Below are 19,236 nucleotides of genomic sequence, written 5' to 3'. Positions count from 1 at the left end.
CTACCGTAATAACTGGTCACAGCCATCAGTGGGCACAAATTGGCACATTTATCTCGTAATGCCACGGTGATACAAACCGCTATTCCACTAAAACACGATGTTGGAGGTTTAAAGAAGAATAACCACAGAAAATGTGCATTGAAAGCGATTTTTCTACCTTGTTATTAGGTAAAAAAGACGCACATTTTTAACATTTCACATCTATTCTGAGTATTACGATAAATCCTTCCGCGCCCCATTGCTTCACTCTGAGCGCTGATTGGACCGCTGCCGTCACGTGGCCAGGAAACAGCGGAAGAAGAGGACTCCGCAGCAGAAAAGAAAGGTGAGGAAATAAACAAAAATAAAAACGATTCATTTAAAACGAGAAATCCCGCAAATATACTTAATTAATGGTTACCGTTTTGCAGCGTGAGGTGTTAGCTAACGGACCTGCCGTTAGGGCGCAGCTCAGACGGCCGGTTTTCCGGCAGGAAGCCGTTAAAATGATCGTGTTTTTAGTTCCGATCTGTGTGACAGCGTCCATGTCCGCGAGCGAAAGTGAAAATATAAAAACACGACAAAAGACACATTTTCCGACATTAAAGAGCGCGCGGGAGATATTTTAACCTGTAACTCTGCTGTGTGTTTGTGTATGTATGAGCTAATGTTAGCTGACTTCATGTTTCACCTCGTTATAAAGATAATTACACCCGTTTGATGCGGTGTGTCGATTAACCGCAGCGGCGGGTTTAGTCGCATAAAATGTCATTAAATCATTTTAATAATCTGCTGAATCATCGTCGCGCTTCGGTGAAATCTGTCTCTAAAAACGGGAGTTTCCCACCGACGGTCGCGACGTCACCGGCGGGCTGCGCGGTGACGTCGCGACCCGAAATTAACTTTAAATATTTTTTTATTTTATTTATTTTATTTTGCTCTCAGCCTCTTTATTATCACTATTTTTCTGCTTTTAGACGTTAACTAAACGATCCACAAAAAATCAAAAACAAACTAAAATCTTTATAGTGATATTATTAACAATAATAATGTAATAAAAACAATATATGTACAATAAAAGGATCAAAATAATTAATATAATGCTAACAAATCCTAATTAAATCCTAATCCTAATTAAAAGATCCTAATTAAATTAGATCCTAATTAAAATCAAACATGTAAAATAAATATCTGTAACTCATTTCAAATGATTAAATAAATACATAAAGCACAAAATGAATACTAAATATTTAAGATAAATGAATAAAAAATACCTTAAATAAATTCATATGTGTAAATTAGATAAATATAACTCAAAATGTAATCATTCATGTGAAATATATAAATAATACAAAAAATAAGATCACGTGTAAAATAAATAAATATGCAGCAAATGAAATAGCAAATAAATAAAATGTCATTAAGTTATTTTAAAAATCTGATGGATCATTGTCACGTCAGAGTTTTCCACCTTCGGACCATGATGTCACCGAAAGGCTGCGTAGTGACGTAGTGAAAGTAAATAAACTTCATTTTTAGAACAGATTTTCTTATTTGATGTTACGTTTTGATACTCAGTGATTTCAGCTGCAGTCACAAAGTTTTTAAGTTTAACCTCCAGACTTCCAGGTCGTCACTCGGTTTCTCTGTCGTCGTTTGATCGGCTGTTTCTGTTTTTCAGGATAACTTGCAGCCGTCAGGATGCAGAGCACCACCAACTACCTGTGGCTCATTTCAGACCTGCTGGGTCAGGGAGCGACGGCCAACGTTTACCGCGGCAGACACAAGGTACCAACGCCACACCTGACTCACCTGAGCTGCTGCAGGACGGCTCTCAGCCAATCACTGATCAGTGTATCCGTCTTTATATTATGGGTTTCATGACTCTTTTCTGCAGTTACAAGGTTGGAAAGCTTTCTACCAGTACTGAAAAAATAACAAAAAACATGAAAAAATCTCTAAAGTCTTGTTTTTCTAGTAATCAACCAGAACACATTTAAAAAAAAAACATTTATTTTGATTTTATTATTTTAAATACTTTTTCTGTTGTTGTCCAGCAGTCGATATTCAGAACAGACGTTTTTTTCAGTGTTTTCTTTAAACGTGTTTGGATCTTTATTCAGAGTATTTTGGGATCGTTTCCGTTGATTTTATTGTAAAGAAATCCATGAAACACAACAGTGTGTTTGCTTTCTGTGCGGCTCACGTGGCCGGACGAGTTTTCACCGAAAGAGACGTACCTGCTTTGTTTAGGGGCCACTTTTGCAACATAACAGGGGGCCAGGGGCCCGTCACAGCAACTCCGTACGAGTTTCTGGATTTCAGGACGTTTCTGAGATTTTAGGATGTTTCTCGGATTTTAGGACATTTATAGGATTTTGGGACATTTGTAAAATTTTAGAATGTTTCTGGGATTTAAGGGTATTTGTAGGATTTTGGGGCGTTTCTATGATTTCAGTACATTTCTGGGATTTTTGGACATTTCTAGGGTTTTGGGACATTTCTCACAGTTCAGGACTTTTCTATAATTTTAGGACATTTCTAGGATTGGAGCACATATCTTGCATTTTAGGATGTTTCTCTGAGTTTAGAATTTCTTTGGGATTTTAGGACATTTCTAGGATTTTGGGTTGTTTCTAGTATTGTAGCACGTCGTAGCATTTTAGGACATTAGGGTCTTAGCTGTGTCCTCTGTCGGGGGTGTGTGTGATCCTCCACTGGCACTTTTTTTAAAAAACAAGCTCTGTTGTGATGCTGTTTTATGCACTCTGACACCTTACGTATACTAAAAGTAGAAAAACTGTTCCCAGTGTGAATCACTTTATTTTTATTGTGAATTAGAAAATATTTGGGGGTCCATAAATAGCGAATAATTGTTGCAGAGAGCGACGTGAACGCCTCTCAGGCGTCGCGCTGAGGAATCAGCAGCTTCTTTGTCTCATCTGCAGTCAAGCTTTCACACTTCATCGCATCAGCTCATCAATAAGTCAACAGATATTTGGGTGCTAATTTCCTGTAAAAACTTCCTCAGAGGAAACGCGTCGTTCCTCCCTCAGAGCTCAAACCCGCTCGATGTCGGGGGTCACGGGCTGGAGGATGGAGAAGTCGGACGGGAGGAAGCAGAATTATCTGAGTGGAAAAACACAGATTGTGTTTACATACGGAGCGAAAAGATTCTGCGTAGGAAGAACCGTGTTTCTGCTTTTTACTTCCAAAAACTCCGATTTTCATGTTAAAGAGTTTCAGAGTTTAAAAAACGCTTCAGGCTGTAAAAGTGCACCGAGGGGGAATTTCCCAAAACGTCAGTGTGAATCTTCAGAGTGTGAGGATCAGTCTGGACCTGATCCTCTGTTTGAATTTGGGATCTCGTGTGTCACTAAAAGTCGACGCCTCGGGTCTGTGAGTTCAGCTCAGGGTGCGGCGCGTCTGTCAGAGCGTCATGTGTTTCCTTCACGCAGAAATATACGTGTGTTAATATTCCTGTAATTAATTTAAGATCATTTTGTGATGGAGAATAATTTTCTGAAGTTTCTGACAGACCAGAGTTAATTTAACCCTTTAAAAACTGAGCAAACTGGCTGGATTTCTTTCAAAAACACGAGGAGAAAACAACTAACAACTGAACAAGTCGTGGTCCAAAAATGAGCGAAGTATTGGTGAAAAGTTACGAGTGTGTGTGTGTGTTTGTGTGTGTGTGTGTTTAAAAATAAATGTAATCCTAAAAGTTAGCAATTAAAGTTAGAAGAAAATTACCTGAAAATAAGCACAAAAATAAACAATTGAATGTCCTTAAAAAAGCACATATACATATACACATAAATATAAATATATAAATATACTTTAAATAAATATAATTCTAAAAATGATGTTTTAAAAAATGGCAAAAAAGCTAGAAGAAAATGACCTGAAAATAAGCACAAAAAGAGATAAAAACAAGCAATGTCCTTATAAAAGCAGGGTTTTTTTCGTGTGTGTGGTGTATTTATTTATTGTATTTTTTTCCTGTAAAATAATCTTGAATATAACATTGTTATATTTCTTTGTATAGTTTAGTAGACATTTTCATTTTTTTTTCTTTTGATAATTTTTTAAATAATCCTCTCCTCTTTTTTGAAAAAAACTAATTTTTAGGTCATTTTTTTCATCACCTTTGACTAATTTCTTGCCGAGTTGGTCATCGACTTTTTTCTTCTACATTTTAGAGAGAAATCAAACCAATTTTCTCAGTTTTCGAAGGGTCAGCTAGTTCTTGAAAAGTGTCTGAAGGAGCATTAAAGTATAATTTGCGTCTGTCTGCACGTTTTTTGTGTTTGACTGTAGAAAACTGGTGACCTGTACGCCGTCAAAGTCTTCAACAACTTGAGCTTTTTGAGGCCGCTGGACGTCCAGATGAGAGAGTTTGAAGTTCTGAAAAAACTCAACCACAAGAACATCGTCAAACTCTTCGCTGTGGAGGAAGAGGTCAGTGACCGCGGCCGTCTTTGCAGTTACCACGGTGACAGCTTTAATTTTAGTCTCTTTTGCTGTAATGAAAGGTCAGTTAATATTTTTATGTCTCTTTTTAGTTTGAGTAAACATAACAGTGTTTTTCAGTGTTTTCTGACGGTTTTTAGAGGTATCAGGTCAAATGACATCATGCAGTTATTTACGTATCTATGACAACAGCGTGCATCTTTTGCGTTGAGCTTAGTGGTTTTTGTAAACGCGTCAACATGTTTCTAACCTGCTTTTCTCCTTTAATCAGTCCAACACCCGACACAAGGTCCTGGTGATGGAGTACTGTCCCTGTGGAAGTCTCTATACAGTCTTAGAGGAGTCGTCCAACGCGTACGGACTTCCTGAAGACGAGTTCCTCATAGTGCTGCACGATGTGGGTCAGTGGGACACTCTGATCACCCGAAAATTCACAAGCTCCTTTTCAGTGTTTTTCAGACTTTTCTGTGTTTGTGAACTTAAAGTCTTCATGTGGAAACAATGCAGACGATGCAAAGAAGATGTGTTTTACTGAGTTTAAACATTTTTTATGCATTCCCTAAAATCATTGAAATATAGTTTACCTGATTCATTATCGGGTTAATGCTAAAAAAGTCACTTCTCTAACTAATGAAGCTCACTTTGCGTGGACAGAGACCAACGTTGAGCAAAAAAAATGATGCAAAATGTGAACTGTCGGCCACTTTTCTGCGCTCATGAAGCCAAAAGGAGAAAGTCGTGAACCAAAATGTTCACAAACTTTCAAAGTTGTTCTGTCTTGAAATTAATTTTTGCAGCCCGGAACAAATTTTTCCAATTATTCAGATACCAGGGAGAAGTTTACATTTGTTGGTTAAGTTTGGGGATTCGTTCATTCATTCAAACCTTTATTTAAGATTCGGGAAATCATTAGAGGGAGACCCTCATTTTCAGTGATGCAGAGCGTGAATAAAGACATTAGAAACAATCAAGCAAACAAATAACTGTTAAAATATACATAAAACAAACAATAATAGGATTGTAAATAGCTAAAAAAAAATAATAAAAAAAAACAGGATAGACACGATTTAAAAGTATAATTAAAAACATTTACCATTAAAATAAGAATAAGATCATGATTTGAGTTCAAATGAAAGCTGACTTCTTCCATGTGCAAAATTAGTTCAGACAGAAGTTAAGTTGCATCAAATAATGCTGCTAACTTTGATAAATTCTATTTTCACTAATTCATTTCTTCTACTTTGACCTTATTTCGAGTTTAGCTGTTGTCAGAGAAACATTTAGGACTTTTAAGATATCTTGAAATATGTATCTGTGGCGTTTCGATGACTGAGGTGTTCCCTGATCGGCCGTTGTGTCTTCAGTGGCAGGTATGAACCACCTGAGAGAGTACGGCATCGTCCACCGGGACATCAAACCGGGAAACATCATGCGAGTGATCGGAGAGGACGGACGCTCCGTCTACAAACTGACAGACTTCGGAGCCGCCAGAGAGCTGGAGGACGACGAGCAGTTTGTGTCTCTGTACGGCACCGAGGAATACCTGGTGAGGACAAACACACACACACACACACACACACACACACACACACACACACACACACACACACACACACACACACACACACACACACACACACACACACACACACACACCCCTGAAGTCAGCGGTGTTGATAATTGTGTGTGTGTGTTGATGCATGTGTCCTAAATGTAGTCCAGATTGTGTATTTGAGTGTAATCAGTGAATTTGCAGCTCAGCTCCTACAATAAGTCTAAAATACACTGTGGAAACTAAATAGTTACATTCAGACTGTTCAGGTCCAAAAATGCTCCATTGAAACCCATTCAAACTGACATTTTTGATCCCACAGCCATCAGAGCAGAAAAACAGGACTTGTATTATTTCTGGGTGTCATTCTGGGCTTTTGACTCTGAATTTGTCATTTTGACTATTTTACACCTGATGAGGTCATTTTGACTATATTTGGCTTATGGAGGAAATACATGCTATTTCCACTAGGTGACCTGTCACAGTCAATGTAGCTGCTGATCACTGACATATCCCATTATATATCCCTATAATAATATCTACTTTGCATGTAGTATATTGAAAATATATATTTTTTGTCATCTAAGAACATAGTGACATCATGACGAAAAATCTGGCATTTAAAGGGTTACAATTCTGCAAATTAGTGAATATTTGATATTTATGATTAGGTGTGATGTTGGTTTAAATAATAAACTCAAGAAAGTAGAAAATCATATTAAAGTATAATATTTTTATAGCCTGATTTTGAAAAATGAATTTTGAGTGCAAACCAGTACAAGAAATAATAATGTATGGAAATCAATGTTGCTGCTAATCATTGATATATCCCATGCTGCAATAATTAAAAACATCTACTTTGTATGTAGTATATTGAAAAAAAAAGTTCTCATTTAAAAACAAAAAGACATCGTGACCAAAAAAATGGCATTTAAAGGGTTAAAATTTTGAAAATGAATGAATATTTGATATTTATGATTAGAACCAATGTTGATGTTGGATGTTAATAGTAATAATAATTAATTAATATTAGACAGGAAAAAGGAATAAATTAAAAGATTTTTTTTTCGCCTTACGCCTCTGTAGAAACGAAATATTTTGCTCATAATGTTTTTAATTAGTCTTTTAGTTTAAAAACTGTCAGGAAACAATAAAAAACATTAAAAAAAAAATATCAATACAATAGAAAAATATCCAGCACAGTTTCCCGGGAGTCCAAAAGGGGACGTCTTTAACTTCCTGTTGACCTGTTGACCTCTTCCTCGTGCGTTTGCCGTGCAGCACCCCGACATGTACGAGCGAGCCGTGCTGAGAAAAGACCACCAGAAGAAGTACGGAGCCACGGTGGATCTGTGGAGCATCGGAGTGACGTTTTATCACGCCGCCACGGGCAGCCTCCCGTTCAGACCGTTCGAAGGGCCGCGCAGGAACAAAGAAGTGATGTAAGAGCGAGAGCTTGTTTCTGAGGAGGAGAAGAAGAAGAAACGTTAAACTGACTGAGCCGTTTGTTGCTCTTTTAGGTATAAAATCATCACGGAGAAACCGTCCGGGACGATCTCCGGACATCAGAAGTGTGAGAACGGGAAGATCGAGTGGAGCACGGAGATGCCGGTGTCCTGCAGTCTGTCCAAGTAAGAACACGCAGGACGCACGTCTCAATACGCGTTTTCATAAAACACACGTTTTATACCAGAAATACACCGAATGAGGAAATTACGTGTGTTTTTACCGTCAAACCTTCACTCAAACAGAAGGTGGGTTTTTTTTGTAGTACTTGTAGCTCTTGTACTTGTCACAAAGGGGAAGAAATATATATATATATATATATATGTATATATATATAACAATTAAAGAAATGTCTCTCTCTCTCTCTCTCTCTCTCTATATATATATATATATATATATATATATATATATATATATATATATATATATATATATATATTTTTTTTTAATTATTTTTTTAATTTATTTATTTATTTATTTATTTTCTTTACTTATTATTATTTCTTGTGTGTGTTTTAGTTTATGTGCCAGGAAAAAAATCTGGTATTAAATTATGTTTTTTATATATATACATATATATATAGTGTATATTTGTATATGTGAAAAAATATATAAATATGTGTATTTTTTTAAGAAGGTAGAAGATAGATAGGTAGATTCATTTGTCATTTTTTAAAAAACAAAACAAAATTACATTATATGTATACATAATTTTTATTTATTTATTTTTTTTGGGATGACTTTACTTTGGTACTTCAAGTTTTGGCGATCACGACTCTGCTCTGATGTTTCAGGGGTCTTCAGAGCCTCCTGACTCCGGTGCTCGCCAACATCCTGGAGGCGGATCAGGAGAAGTGTTGGGGCTTCGACCAGTTCTTCGCCGAGACCAACGACATCCTGCACCGGACCGTCGTCTACGTGTTCAGTCTGCAGCAGGCCACGCTGCACCACGTCTACATCCACGAATACAACACGTGAGAACGCTTTCAGGCCCTCATAGAAAATATCTTTAGAAAATCATCAAAAATCTTAAAAGAAAATAACATTGCCAAACACCAAATATTGTTGAAGGAAAAAAGATTGCTAATTTAAAAAAATAAAATAAATTGTTTTAAAAAAGCAAAAAGAAAAATGGCCAAAATGTTTTGAAGAAAACATGTTTTTACGTAAAAAATCGGCAGTAAAATAAAAACAAAATACAGCCATTTAAAGTTGCATGCATAATAAAAAAATAAGTCCCACACTAGTGCTTAAAAAGTGATTCGAGATGCCTCCCTATTTCTTGCACCATCTCCTAAATAACAAAAAGTTAAGCTAATTTTCAGTTCTCATGCTGCTCTGAATTCATTATTATTTTTTAGATAATATGTATATAAAGCTACTTCATGAAAAAGACCTAACAGAGAGCATCTGTGGTTGTTTCAGAGAATGTTTGGTCTTTGAAATATGCCTCAAAGTCCTGGAAACGTCCTGGAAATGTATGAAACCTGCTTTTCATTAAGTTTAGTCCGGACTGTGTCCAGTGTGTCTCAAAGCAGCCGTTCCTCACGTGTCCACAGGGCGGCGCTGTTCCAGGAGCTTCTGTCCCGCAGAGCCAGCATCCCGCTGCACAACCAGGAGCTGCTGTACGAAGGCCGCCGCCTCGTCCTCGACCCCAACCGGCAGGCCAAGACCTTCCCCAAAACCTCCAGAGACAATCCCATCATGCTCGTCAGCCGAGAGTCCGTCGCCACCGTGGGACTCATCTTCGAAGACCGTACGTAGAGCCGCACGGTGACCTGCGGGTCAAACGGGACAAACTAGCTCGGAATAAAAACGCCGGGTGAAAATGTTGATATTGTACATTTCTGCGAATAACAAATACATTCATTTGTGTGTTTCATACATGTTATATCAGCTTTTCTAGAGTGACGTAGTTTATGAGCTGACTGTCATCAGGAGGCGGAGAGGACGACCGCCGCGCTGCAGACCAACGCTCAACGAAACCTGCTGCGATTTACGAAGTCATATCTGCGTTTCCAGCTGCTTTTTAGTCACCAAATGTGTGTTTTTTTTAGCGACCCATCCCAGCAGAGACAGATCCGTGGACAGCGATTCTTTATTACTGAGACGTCACTGATTTTGCAGCTGGGACTCAAATTTGCCTCAGTATTTTTGGCTAAAACACGATCTTTTCCAAACCGTAACCAGGGGTCTTTTGCGCCTAAACATAACCGCGTTAACCTCAGCGTTTTCAAAATATAAAGTTTCAACATGCACACGCAAATATCACCTACCCATGGTCTGCAGAAACGCACGATGACGACAAAAAACAAACGTGTGAAGCAGCTCATTAGAGGTCTTATTTTTATTGTTTGTTCTTCTTTGCGCTTAAAGAAACTTGATAAAGGAAACAGATATGAAACAGATTCATAAAGATTTAACATTTAAATGAACCCAGAGGAAAAAAAAAGTGATGCACATTTTAATTCTGTATGTTTTGTCTTTGCAGCCAGTCCTCCGAAAGTTCAGCCTCGCTACGACCTCGACCTGGACGCCAGCTACGCAAAGGTACCGAGTTTACAAAGTAAAATACGGACATTTTTTTCTGAGGTAATGAATGCACGGAGGTTATGTTTACGTTCTGAAGCGCTCGCTGATAATCTTGTGTGTCAGACGTTTGCAGGCGACGTTGGACATTTATGGAAAACGTCGGAGTCTCTGCTGGTTTATCAGGAGCTGGTGCGGAAAGGAGTTCGAGGGTTAATGTGAGTTCACACGCAGACACATCCGTGTGTTTGTGCACCAGCTGACAGCGTTTATTTGTCCTGTCTTCACTTTTTTTACATCTCTGTACTCAGATATTACGCAGATAATTTTGCGATTAAACAGGTCGACTGAAGTTTGAGCAGATCTGTTTAGATTTGGGTCACTTCCTGTTTACTGGCGTCCGTGTTTATGTTCACGAGGCGGATCAGAATATGTCGGAAAAATGATTTAATTGAGTGTACGTACGAAAATCCTTCAAATCACAAAAAACTATTTTAGGAACTTTAAGAAACTTTATTTATTTGATTAGCACCTTTCGTACAAGAAATGCAGCCCAACGTGCTTTACAAGAAAGAAATGAAACGCACGTCAAAACATATAAAAGACAAAAACGCACAAAATAAAACCTGCATGTAAAAATAAAATCAGAATAGAGCACATAACATGCATCTTCAAATGGATAAAAGCCACTTGATAATACGAGTAAAAGTCAGATAAAATAAGGGGAAAAATGTAGTGCATAACATGAAATGGAAAATAAAATAAATAAAATGTAAACCACTGACATTATTAATAAAATAAGCATAAAATTGGGTGTATAAAATGCATAAAATTACAAATACAAAATCTTAAAGACGTGCAGCACTTTATGTAAACAAGTCAGTATGGTCAAAAATCTTTTTATGAATCTTTATTTTAAAAAACGTGAATGAAAGCACGAAAAAAGATGTTAAAAAACAACATAAAACACATCTTTCAGGCATTTTCTTTAACCTTTAAACATAATAAATGAATCTGTTTTGATGGTTAAAAGATAATTAGTTGTAAATGTGTTTTATTTGTGCAGCGAGCTGATGAAGGAGGATTACAGCGAGATTCAGCACAAGAAGTCGGAGGTTTTCCGTCTGTGTAACTACTGCACTCAGATCCTGGAGAAGACAGAGCAGCTGTGAGTCTCTCACACACACACACACACACACACACACACAGAAATAAACTTTATTTAACTTCAGCTCATTAACGGCGACATGCATCAGGTAACCGCCGTCTCCCGTCCTGCAGGTTCGAGGTGTTGATACAGGCCAACATGATGTCATCAGAGTACGACGAGATCTCCGACATGCACAAGAAAATTCTCCGAGTGAGCGCTCGCCTTTTTTTGTCTTTTTACGTGTTTAGCTGTTCGTGGTCGAGAACTTTATTCAGTTCTGTCTTCAGAGGACAAACTGAGTCGACGATACTCAGCTCGCTTTGTTTGGGGGCCACAGATGTAAAATGACAGGAAGCCAGGGGCCCGCAGCCTCAAACATGTCTCTAGGACTGGAGGACATTTCTACAATTTTAGGACATTTCTCAGATTGTAAGCCATTGCTTTGGATCATAGGATGATGCTCAGATTTTAGGACATTTCTAGGATTTTAGAACATTTCTCGGATTTGTAGAATTTTAAGATATTTTTCTATTTTTAGTACATTTCCTGGGATTTGAGGATGTTTCTCAGATTTTAAGACATTTCTAGGATTTTAGGACATTAGGGTCTTCGCTAGGACCTCTGTCGGCGGTGTGGGTTATCTTCCATTAGCACCTTTTTTTGATAAACAAGCTCTATTTTGATGCTGTTTTATTCACTCTGGCACCTTACGGATACTAAAAATACAAAAACAGTCCCCGTGTGAATGGCTTTATTTTTATTGTGAATCAGAAAGTGGTTGGAGGGTCGTGCGCCCTGTCGAGGGGAATCGCTGTGCAGAGCTTGATGTTGTGTTTGAGGTGCTTTGTGGTTTTTCTGGGTATTTATGAAGGCGTGCTCATGTTAAATTTGTGTGTGTGTGTGTGTGTGTGTGTGTGTGTGTGTGTGTGTGTGTGCGTGCGTGCAGATTTCGAGCTCTCTGGAGCCGATCGAAAGAACAACGCAAGACATCAAGAGTAAATTCATCCCAGGAGGCCTGCTGACCGACGGCTGGACACAACAAGTGGGGACACACCCCGAGGACAGGAAGTGAGGCGTCTGAGTGTGTTTACATGTAGCGGTGTGTCGTATGTGTACGGTTCAGTATGTGTGAGTGTGTGACGGTGAGTTTGTCTCTGCAGCGTGGAGAAAATCAAAGTGCTGCTGGACGCCATCACAGCCATCTACCAACAGTTCAAGAAGGACAAAGCCGAGAGACGTAGGTTCAAAAGAACGGCTCTTTTTTCAGACTTTTCTCTATTTTTTTTTTTTTTTCTTAAGTCGAGAAAAAGGCCACATTTCTAAATGTTTGGTAACACTGATCTTAGATTAAAAATATATACATATAATGTGAATTGTATTTAATGACAATTCTCTAATTCTAACTTTGAATTCAGATTGTTTATAATTTATTTCCTTTAAATAGTTATTGATCTATTTGTGACCTCTTTTACCTGTTTCTTGGCTGCTGTAAATAAATTCTTACTTTATTATTATTCTGTGTTTAGGTCTGCCGTACAATGAAGAACAGATCCATAAATTTGACAAGTAAGTATTCTGACGTCATAGTGCCTTAAAAAAGGAAAATTTCAGTAATAACAATATAGTTTTAACCTGTATCTGACATCTGATTTATGATTTTAACACATAAACATTCATAATAATTTTATATTTCTGTGAAAATATCAAATGTTTCTTCAATTTGCGGTAACAACAAAATTCTACTTTGTGTTATATATAAACCTTTATTTAATCAGTTATTTAAACAGTCACATTTGGACCTAATTTTCAAGAGAGATCTGAATACATATGTGAATCAATAAAACATACAACAAATGATTTAAAATTTACAATATCAATTGTGATCAGTCTAATAATAAAATATCATAATATAATTAATAAATAAACAAAACTTTAAAAAAATACTAGACTAGTTATAGTGTATAAAAATGGCATATCTTTACACCAAATTAAAATGTATTTTATAAAAAATAAATTGTAAAAGAAATAATAAAAATAAATAAAGAAAAATCTACATTGTTATAAAACATGAAATGGAACAAAAAATCAATTAAAAATTTAAATATACGAGAATGGAGCAAAAATCAAAGTGTTATTAAAAGATGGATAAACTTTGGACTTAAGTTAATTTTCTTAAACTAATTAGATTGAAAAGAAAACTGACAGTGCATAGCATGTTGGTATGTACTGTAGGTTTTCTCTGGAGTATTCATTGAAGGCAGAGTACAGGATCTGCAGTTTTTGGTATTTTTTGGAGGTGCTGTGATGATTTTACAGATAAAATAATCAACATAAAATGAAATAATTACAACCTTTTCATGTGAAAACCATGTTTTTTTTCTGCTGCTGTAGTTGCAGCTCTCTGCCTGCAGAGGGCAGTTTGTCACCTTTGTTTTCTGGACTCTATGAGTTTGAGCTTTTATTTTGAAGTCCTGATCTGTGACCTGTGTGTGTGTGTGTGTGTGTGTGTGTGTGTGTGTGTGTGTGTGTGTGTGTGTGTGTGTGTGTGTGTGTGTGTCTGTGTCTGTGTGTGTGTGTCTGTGTGTGTGTGTGTGTGTGTGTGTGTGTGTGTTTTTCTCTGACAGGCAGAAGTTGGTGCTTCATGCCAGTAAAGCTCGGTCTCTGTTCACAGAGGAGTGCGCCATGAAATATCGCCTCTTCATCTCTAAGAGTGAAGAGTGGATGAGGTAAATCTGTCGCTCCGTTGTTCGCCTGCACAAACAGACAGGAAGTGGGCCTGGTCTCCCTGATAAAGTCCTCTTGTTGCTTAGCGACAGTGTGAAGAGTCAACAGCTTGGGCTCGGTGTGTTGAAGCGTCGTCGCGTTTGTGTTTTTTCAGGAAGGTTCATCACGTGAGGAAGCAGCTGCTCGGTCTGTCGGGTCAGCTGATCAGCATCGAGAAGGAGGTGACGATGCTGATGGAGAGAGCCATCAAGGTAAAAACACACCTGACAGGTTTATAACAGGTCATGTGATCGTGTGGATACATAATAAAAAGAATATATTATGAAAAAATAAAGGAAAATAGAGAAAAAAAAAAAAATACATTTACATACATTTAAAAAAATAAATGAAGTAAAAATCAAATGAAAAAAATCTGAAAAAAACAAAATGTAGCAAAAGTGCATTTAAAAAAGAAACCCTGTATTACAGTTTTTGATAAATGTAAAAGAAAACAGACAAAAATAAAGAACTGCATTAAATAAAGGAAATTAGAGCAAAAATTAAAAATAATAATATGGAGTGAGAATTTTCTTTTAATTACATAAAAAAAATCATGAAATCAAGAACAAAAAGCTACATTAAAAAAATAGCAAAAATTAATTTTAAAAAGTAACATTAATTTTTTTAAAAAGAGCGAAAAAAGATTAAAAAAAGCACATTATGAAAAAATAAAAATGTATAATAGGCATTAAATCTTGCTGTTAAGGTTTTGTCCAAATGAGACACAAATAAATGATCTGATCTGTCCTGATGTAAATATTAACCTCCGAGTGTTTAACTTATTATTTCCTGTGGTTTTTTAATTAGGATCGCTGAAAGCACTAGGACAGGTGTGTGAGGTCATGATGTCATACACAACTGTGTGTGTGTGTGTGTGTGTGTGTGTGTGTGTGTGTGTGTGTGTGTGTGTGTGTGTGTGTGTGTGTCCAGCTGCAGGAACAGCTGCCTCAGAAAGTTCTTCCTCTGGTGTCGAGCGGGATGAAACCTCAGGCCTACCTGAGTCAGAACACACTGGTGGAGATGACACTCGGGTGAGAACTTTTATTTACTCTTCATCATCATCATCATCATCATCATCATCATCATCATCATCACATCTGTTGAAAAAAGCAAAAAATAATCAGACACATTTAAACTGTCATTAAGTCAAATAAAATTAGGGGTTTTATTTCCTGCCAAGTTATTCATATTTTATTTTATTTTATTTTACTTTGTTTTAATTTATTTCATTTCATTTTATTTATTTACCTTATTTTATTTTTTGTTTTCTTTATTTATTTTTTCCATTTTTTTCTTTAAGTTTTGTAAAATGTGTTTGACTTTACTAAAAAAGCTCCCTATAAATAAAATGTATTATTATTATTATTATTATCATTATTATTATTATTATAACCCAATTTATATAAATCCTCTGGTGTGCACATGACAAAATCAAAGTTTGTGATAATACTAAGGAAGTTAAATAAGTCTCTGCCTGACGTCGTGTTGTGTTTCAGGATGAAGAAGCTGAAGGAGGAGATGGAGGGCGTCGTCAAAGAGCTGGCAGAGAACAACCACTTCTTAGAGAGGTCAGAAAACACGATTAATACACGTTCATTACGCTTAGCTTAGCTTAGCTTAGCTTAGCTTAGCACAAACACTGGAGGCGGAGGGAAACTGCTAGCCTGGCATCGTTTGTCAGATTTTAAGGGTTTTTAGTAACTTTGGGGCGTGAATTCAGCCACTAGTTAGAGATGCACTATAATTACCTGGATGGATAATTATCGGCCCGATAATGGGACTGATGACGTCATACGGATAATTCTGATAATACAGTTTTTGGACGATAAATAGAACCGATAATAACAAGCATAAATTGCTTTAATTTGTCCCGTGTTGCCATGGTTTCCGTCAATCGGTGTTTTCACTGTAGTGTACGGGACACTGTTATGGATGTTATGCAATAAAACAACATTTCCACGTCCAAAAACAAACGAACAAGACGATCTAAGGTCCCAGGGTGACGGAGGAGAGGACTACTAACGTGCCGAATTTATCGCTATTTTCGGAGCCTCTCTGCGGCGATGTTTTAAAAAACGCAGCAGGAGAAACATTTAGGGACTTATTTAGATCATCAGTGAACAAGGAGGACATATACTGTCCGGGGCGGCTCTTGGTATAGGCGTCCTCTCTCATTCTCCTCGGGTGTCTCCGCCAGTTTCTCCGAATGTCCACTCCGTGTGTGTGTGTGTGTGTGTGTGACGGGGACATGAGGAGAGGACACGCTGGACGCGGTTGGAGTTGAGGTGTAGTGAGTTTCCAGCTCTGTAAATGTGCAGAGATCACAGCAGAGCCGTGACTTAGGGACGGCTCTGTAGCTGCTGCTTCCTGACAGTTTGGGAATCTTCTTCTCTGTATTTCCTCCAGAACTCAAACACAATATTATTTTCAGCTTTATTTTTGTACAAGTCAAGTTGACAAAGAAGAGAAGAGGGAAAAAAATATATTTATAAAAATGAAATTGATTTTGCTCTTGAAAATGACTTTCTTTTACAAAAATGTGATTTTCAGTTTTTTGTCTGAAATGTTTTTTAATGAAAATGCAAAAATTAAATTCATCTGTTCTCACCACATCTGAGCCTGTCAGACCCTCAGGTCAATGAAAAACAAACAAAAAGAAATTATCGGTTATCGGTGTCTTATCGGCCACGAGAAGATGGAAATTAACGGTTTCATCAATTATTTAGTAATATTTCTAAGTTAGGGCTCAACTTGTACGACAAAAAGGGTCAACTGAGAGTAAATTTCGAGTTGTTTTTCATTGTAAACTGATTAAGGGGTTTCCAGTTGTGTCTTAATGTTGCTGTGAACTAAATCTTAATTTTGGTGGTTAGCAGTTTCTCCCAGATTCCAGTTTTTGTGGAAAACTAGTCTTAACAAATCACTGAAGATGAAACGATAACGTGACTGTCTGTCCTTCAGATTCGGCACTCTGACGCTGGACGGAGGTCTGCGAGGTTAAGAGTTTCAGACTTTGAGGGACTTGGACAGGATCGTAGACTCGCTGCGTTGTCTTCTGAAGCTCCTGCAGATTTGTACATATTCTGTGTGTTTATCTTGTAAATAATGTGACTGTAAGATGAAGCTTTTTTACCTGATGGTCCGTGAAGGAACTCTGCAAGCTGCAAGAAACTCTATACAACAAAAATCCCTTAAAACACACTTTTATAAATATACCCCTGAAATTACAGCGGATGACATTTGGTAGCCTAAAAAACACTTTAATTTTTTTCCAAACAGATTAAAAATGTTGGAAAACACTTTGATTTAGGTGAATGTATTTGGTGTGTTTTCATGGGTTATTTAAGGATTAATTAAGGGCATTTTAAGGAATTAAATAGTGTGTCATAATGAGTGGGTTGTAATAAATTAAGGTGCTCCTAATGGACTTTCTCCAAGAGGGGAAAACCCCTTAAAATAAAAGAGGTACTGTATATAAACTTTAATATGGACCTAAAAAGGACCTTAGCATTACATTAAAAGGGCTAAAACTCCCTTAAAATGAATCCTAAAATATCAAAAAGCCCTGAAATTTCACTGTAGTTGAAAAGTTTTGAAATAAGGGATTGTTTTGTTATTTTGCCTATTTGACGACGTTTTAACTCCTCTAAATGTGCTTCATCTGTGCAGAAAGTCCATTAAAAAATACCTTAATTATTACAAACTATAAATACTCCCTTAGAGTCTAAAATACTATAATTGCTTCCCTTAACATGGGTCGCAATGAAAATGTTGAGGATGTTTAAAATGCTGATTAAATTTGCAGTTTTATTTATTGTCAGTAATCAATCAGCTTGTAATCTTATCAATGAGTTGCTGGTTATTCAGTTGTAACATGTAGAAAATACCTCCTCACCTTCATCAGTCCATCATCTTCATCTTTTACTCTTTAGAATATGTTAATGTTTTATTTTGTTTTGTCAATAATCAGCATTTAAAATGCTCAATGAGTATTAAAAACAGAAACTGTAAATAAATAAAGATATTATCAGAGATGGCGCTGTGTGAATGTTTTTTTTTATGTTGAAATCACTTAATGCTTAAAATAAATTATAATGAATATATTAGCAGATACATTTTTGATTAAACTGTAAAATAAAGATATTTAATAAATCGAAAATATTAGATATTATGAGAAACTAAGCTGTAATTTTAAGAGAACAAAATTGTGATTTTGTGAAATTTGGACCAACTGTATCAAAATTAAAATTTAAAAGGGAATTGCTTTAAAATATTAAACATTGACTTATGTAAATGTTTCGTCACTTTCTGCCTATATATTTCAAAATTTACTTTGACTTATTTGTTTAGATTTTTTTCTTTTCCATGTTTTACAAAAAGATTGAATTATTTGTATTAATTCTTTTTTAAAATATTAAAATTTAAAAAATGTGTTAATTTTCTTACGATATACATTAATTTCCTCTTAAAAATTCATGCTTTGAACTCTCCATCTGAAAATTCTGACTTATTTCATCTGGGCTATATTTTTTTTTAATTTTCTTGGCAGAAATTAACTTCCATACCTGTGATGTTTAATTGCGTTTTGTGGTTATAATATGACTTAAAATCACATATTTGAAAGCTCACAGACTCAGGGTGAGTTTGTTGTCTTTCCTCCCTCCCATCAGCACCATTGTTGGTTTCCCGTAGCAACCGGCCTGTTGGAAAATCACCGTCTTGTCAGCACTGCGGTTGCCATGGCGACATGCTGCGACAGCAAACCTCCGTCAGCATCAGACCAATAATTGTAGATGGACAGCATCGTTTCCTTTTAAAGAGACAGCAGCTTGTGACGGTGTGTGAAGGTCGACAGGTGACACTGAAAAAAATAATTATTTTTAATCAATATCTCAGAATTGATCGCCATTATTTCTAGCATATCTAACATATTGGGAGAAAATTAAATTCAAAATAAAAACCAAGTACCGCAAAAATCAAGAAACATAGATAGAGAACGGAATAAATCACACGAAATATATATTTTTAAATGATTATTATACTTACAATATATCTAAATAAAACTGAGAGCTGTGCTGTTTTTAGAGGTGATAGTTATGTGCAGAAATAGTAGTAATAATTAGATAAAATAAAGTAATATAAATTCGACATTAATTGCAGTGATCTTCACTTTTTTTTTTTACCACGTTTATTTATATTAATCTATTTTAGTATATTTTATCATTTTTAATTGTATTCCATGTATTTATTGTTCCTTGTTTTGTCTTTTTTTATTTTTTTCACA

At 36.3% G+C, this 19,236-nt stretch overlaps 1 protein-coding gene across 1 annotated transcript; it reads left to right on the top strand.

Moving 5' to 3' along the window:
- Window positions 1–243: 243 nt before the first annotated feature.
- Window positions 244–17,986, top strand: tbk1 (TANK-binding kinase 1). The gene is made up of 21 exons (XM_088072633.1): window positions 244–325; window positions 1,661–1,767; window positions 4,300–4,440; window positions 4,724–4,853; window positions 5,817–5,998; window positions 7,286–7,446; window positions 7,525–7,635; window positions 8,305–8,484; window positions 9,070–9,266; window positions 10,002–10,060; window positions 10,166–10,257; window positions 11,106–11,207; window positions 11,321–11,399; window positions 12,136–12,257; window positions 12,350–12,426; window positions 12,716–12,755; window positions 13,814–13,915; window positions 14,068–14,164; window positions 14,883–14,983; window positions 15,449–15,520; window positions 16,914–17,986. Exons 2-21 carry the CDS (start codon window positions 1,681–1,683, stop codon window positions 16,951–16,953), a joined length of 2,172 nt encoding a protein of 723 aa, XP_087928759.1. The 5' UTR covers window positions 244–325; window positions 1,661–1,680; the 3' UTR covers window positions 16,954–17,986.
- Window positions 17,987–19,236: the final 1,250 nt, after the last annotated feature.

Source organism: Plectropomus leopardus, chromosome 22 (assembly GCF_026936395.1).
Source record: "Plectropomus leopardus strain MGB_pleo_1.0 chromosome 22, ASM2693639v1, whole genome shotgun sequence".
Classification (NCBI taxonomy): Eukaryota; Metazoa; Chordata; class Actinopteri; order Perciformes; family Serranidae; genus Plectropomus; species Plectropomus leopardus.
Note: the sequence above shows the minus strand (reverse complement) of the source record. Positions and strands in the feature narration are given on the sequence as shown.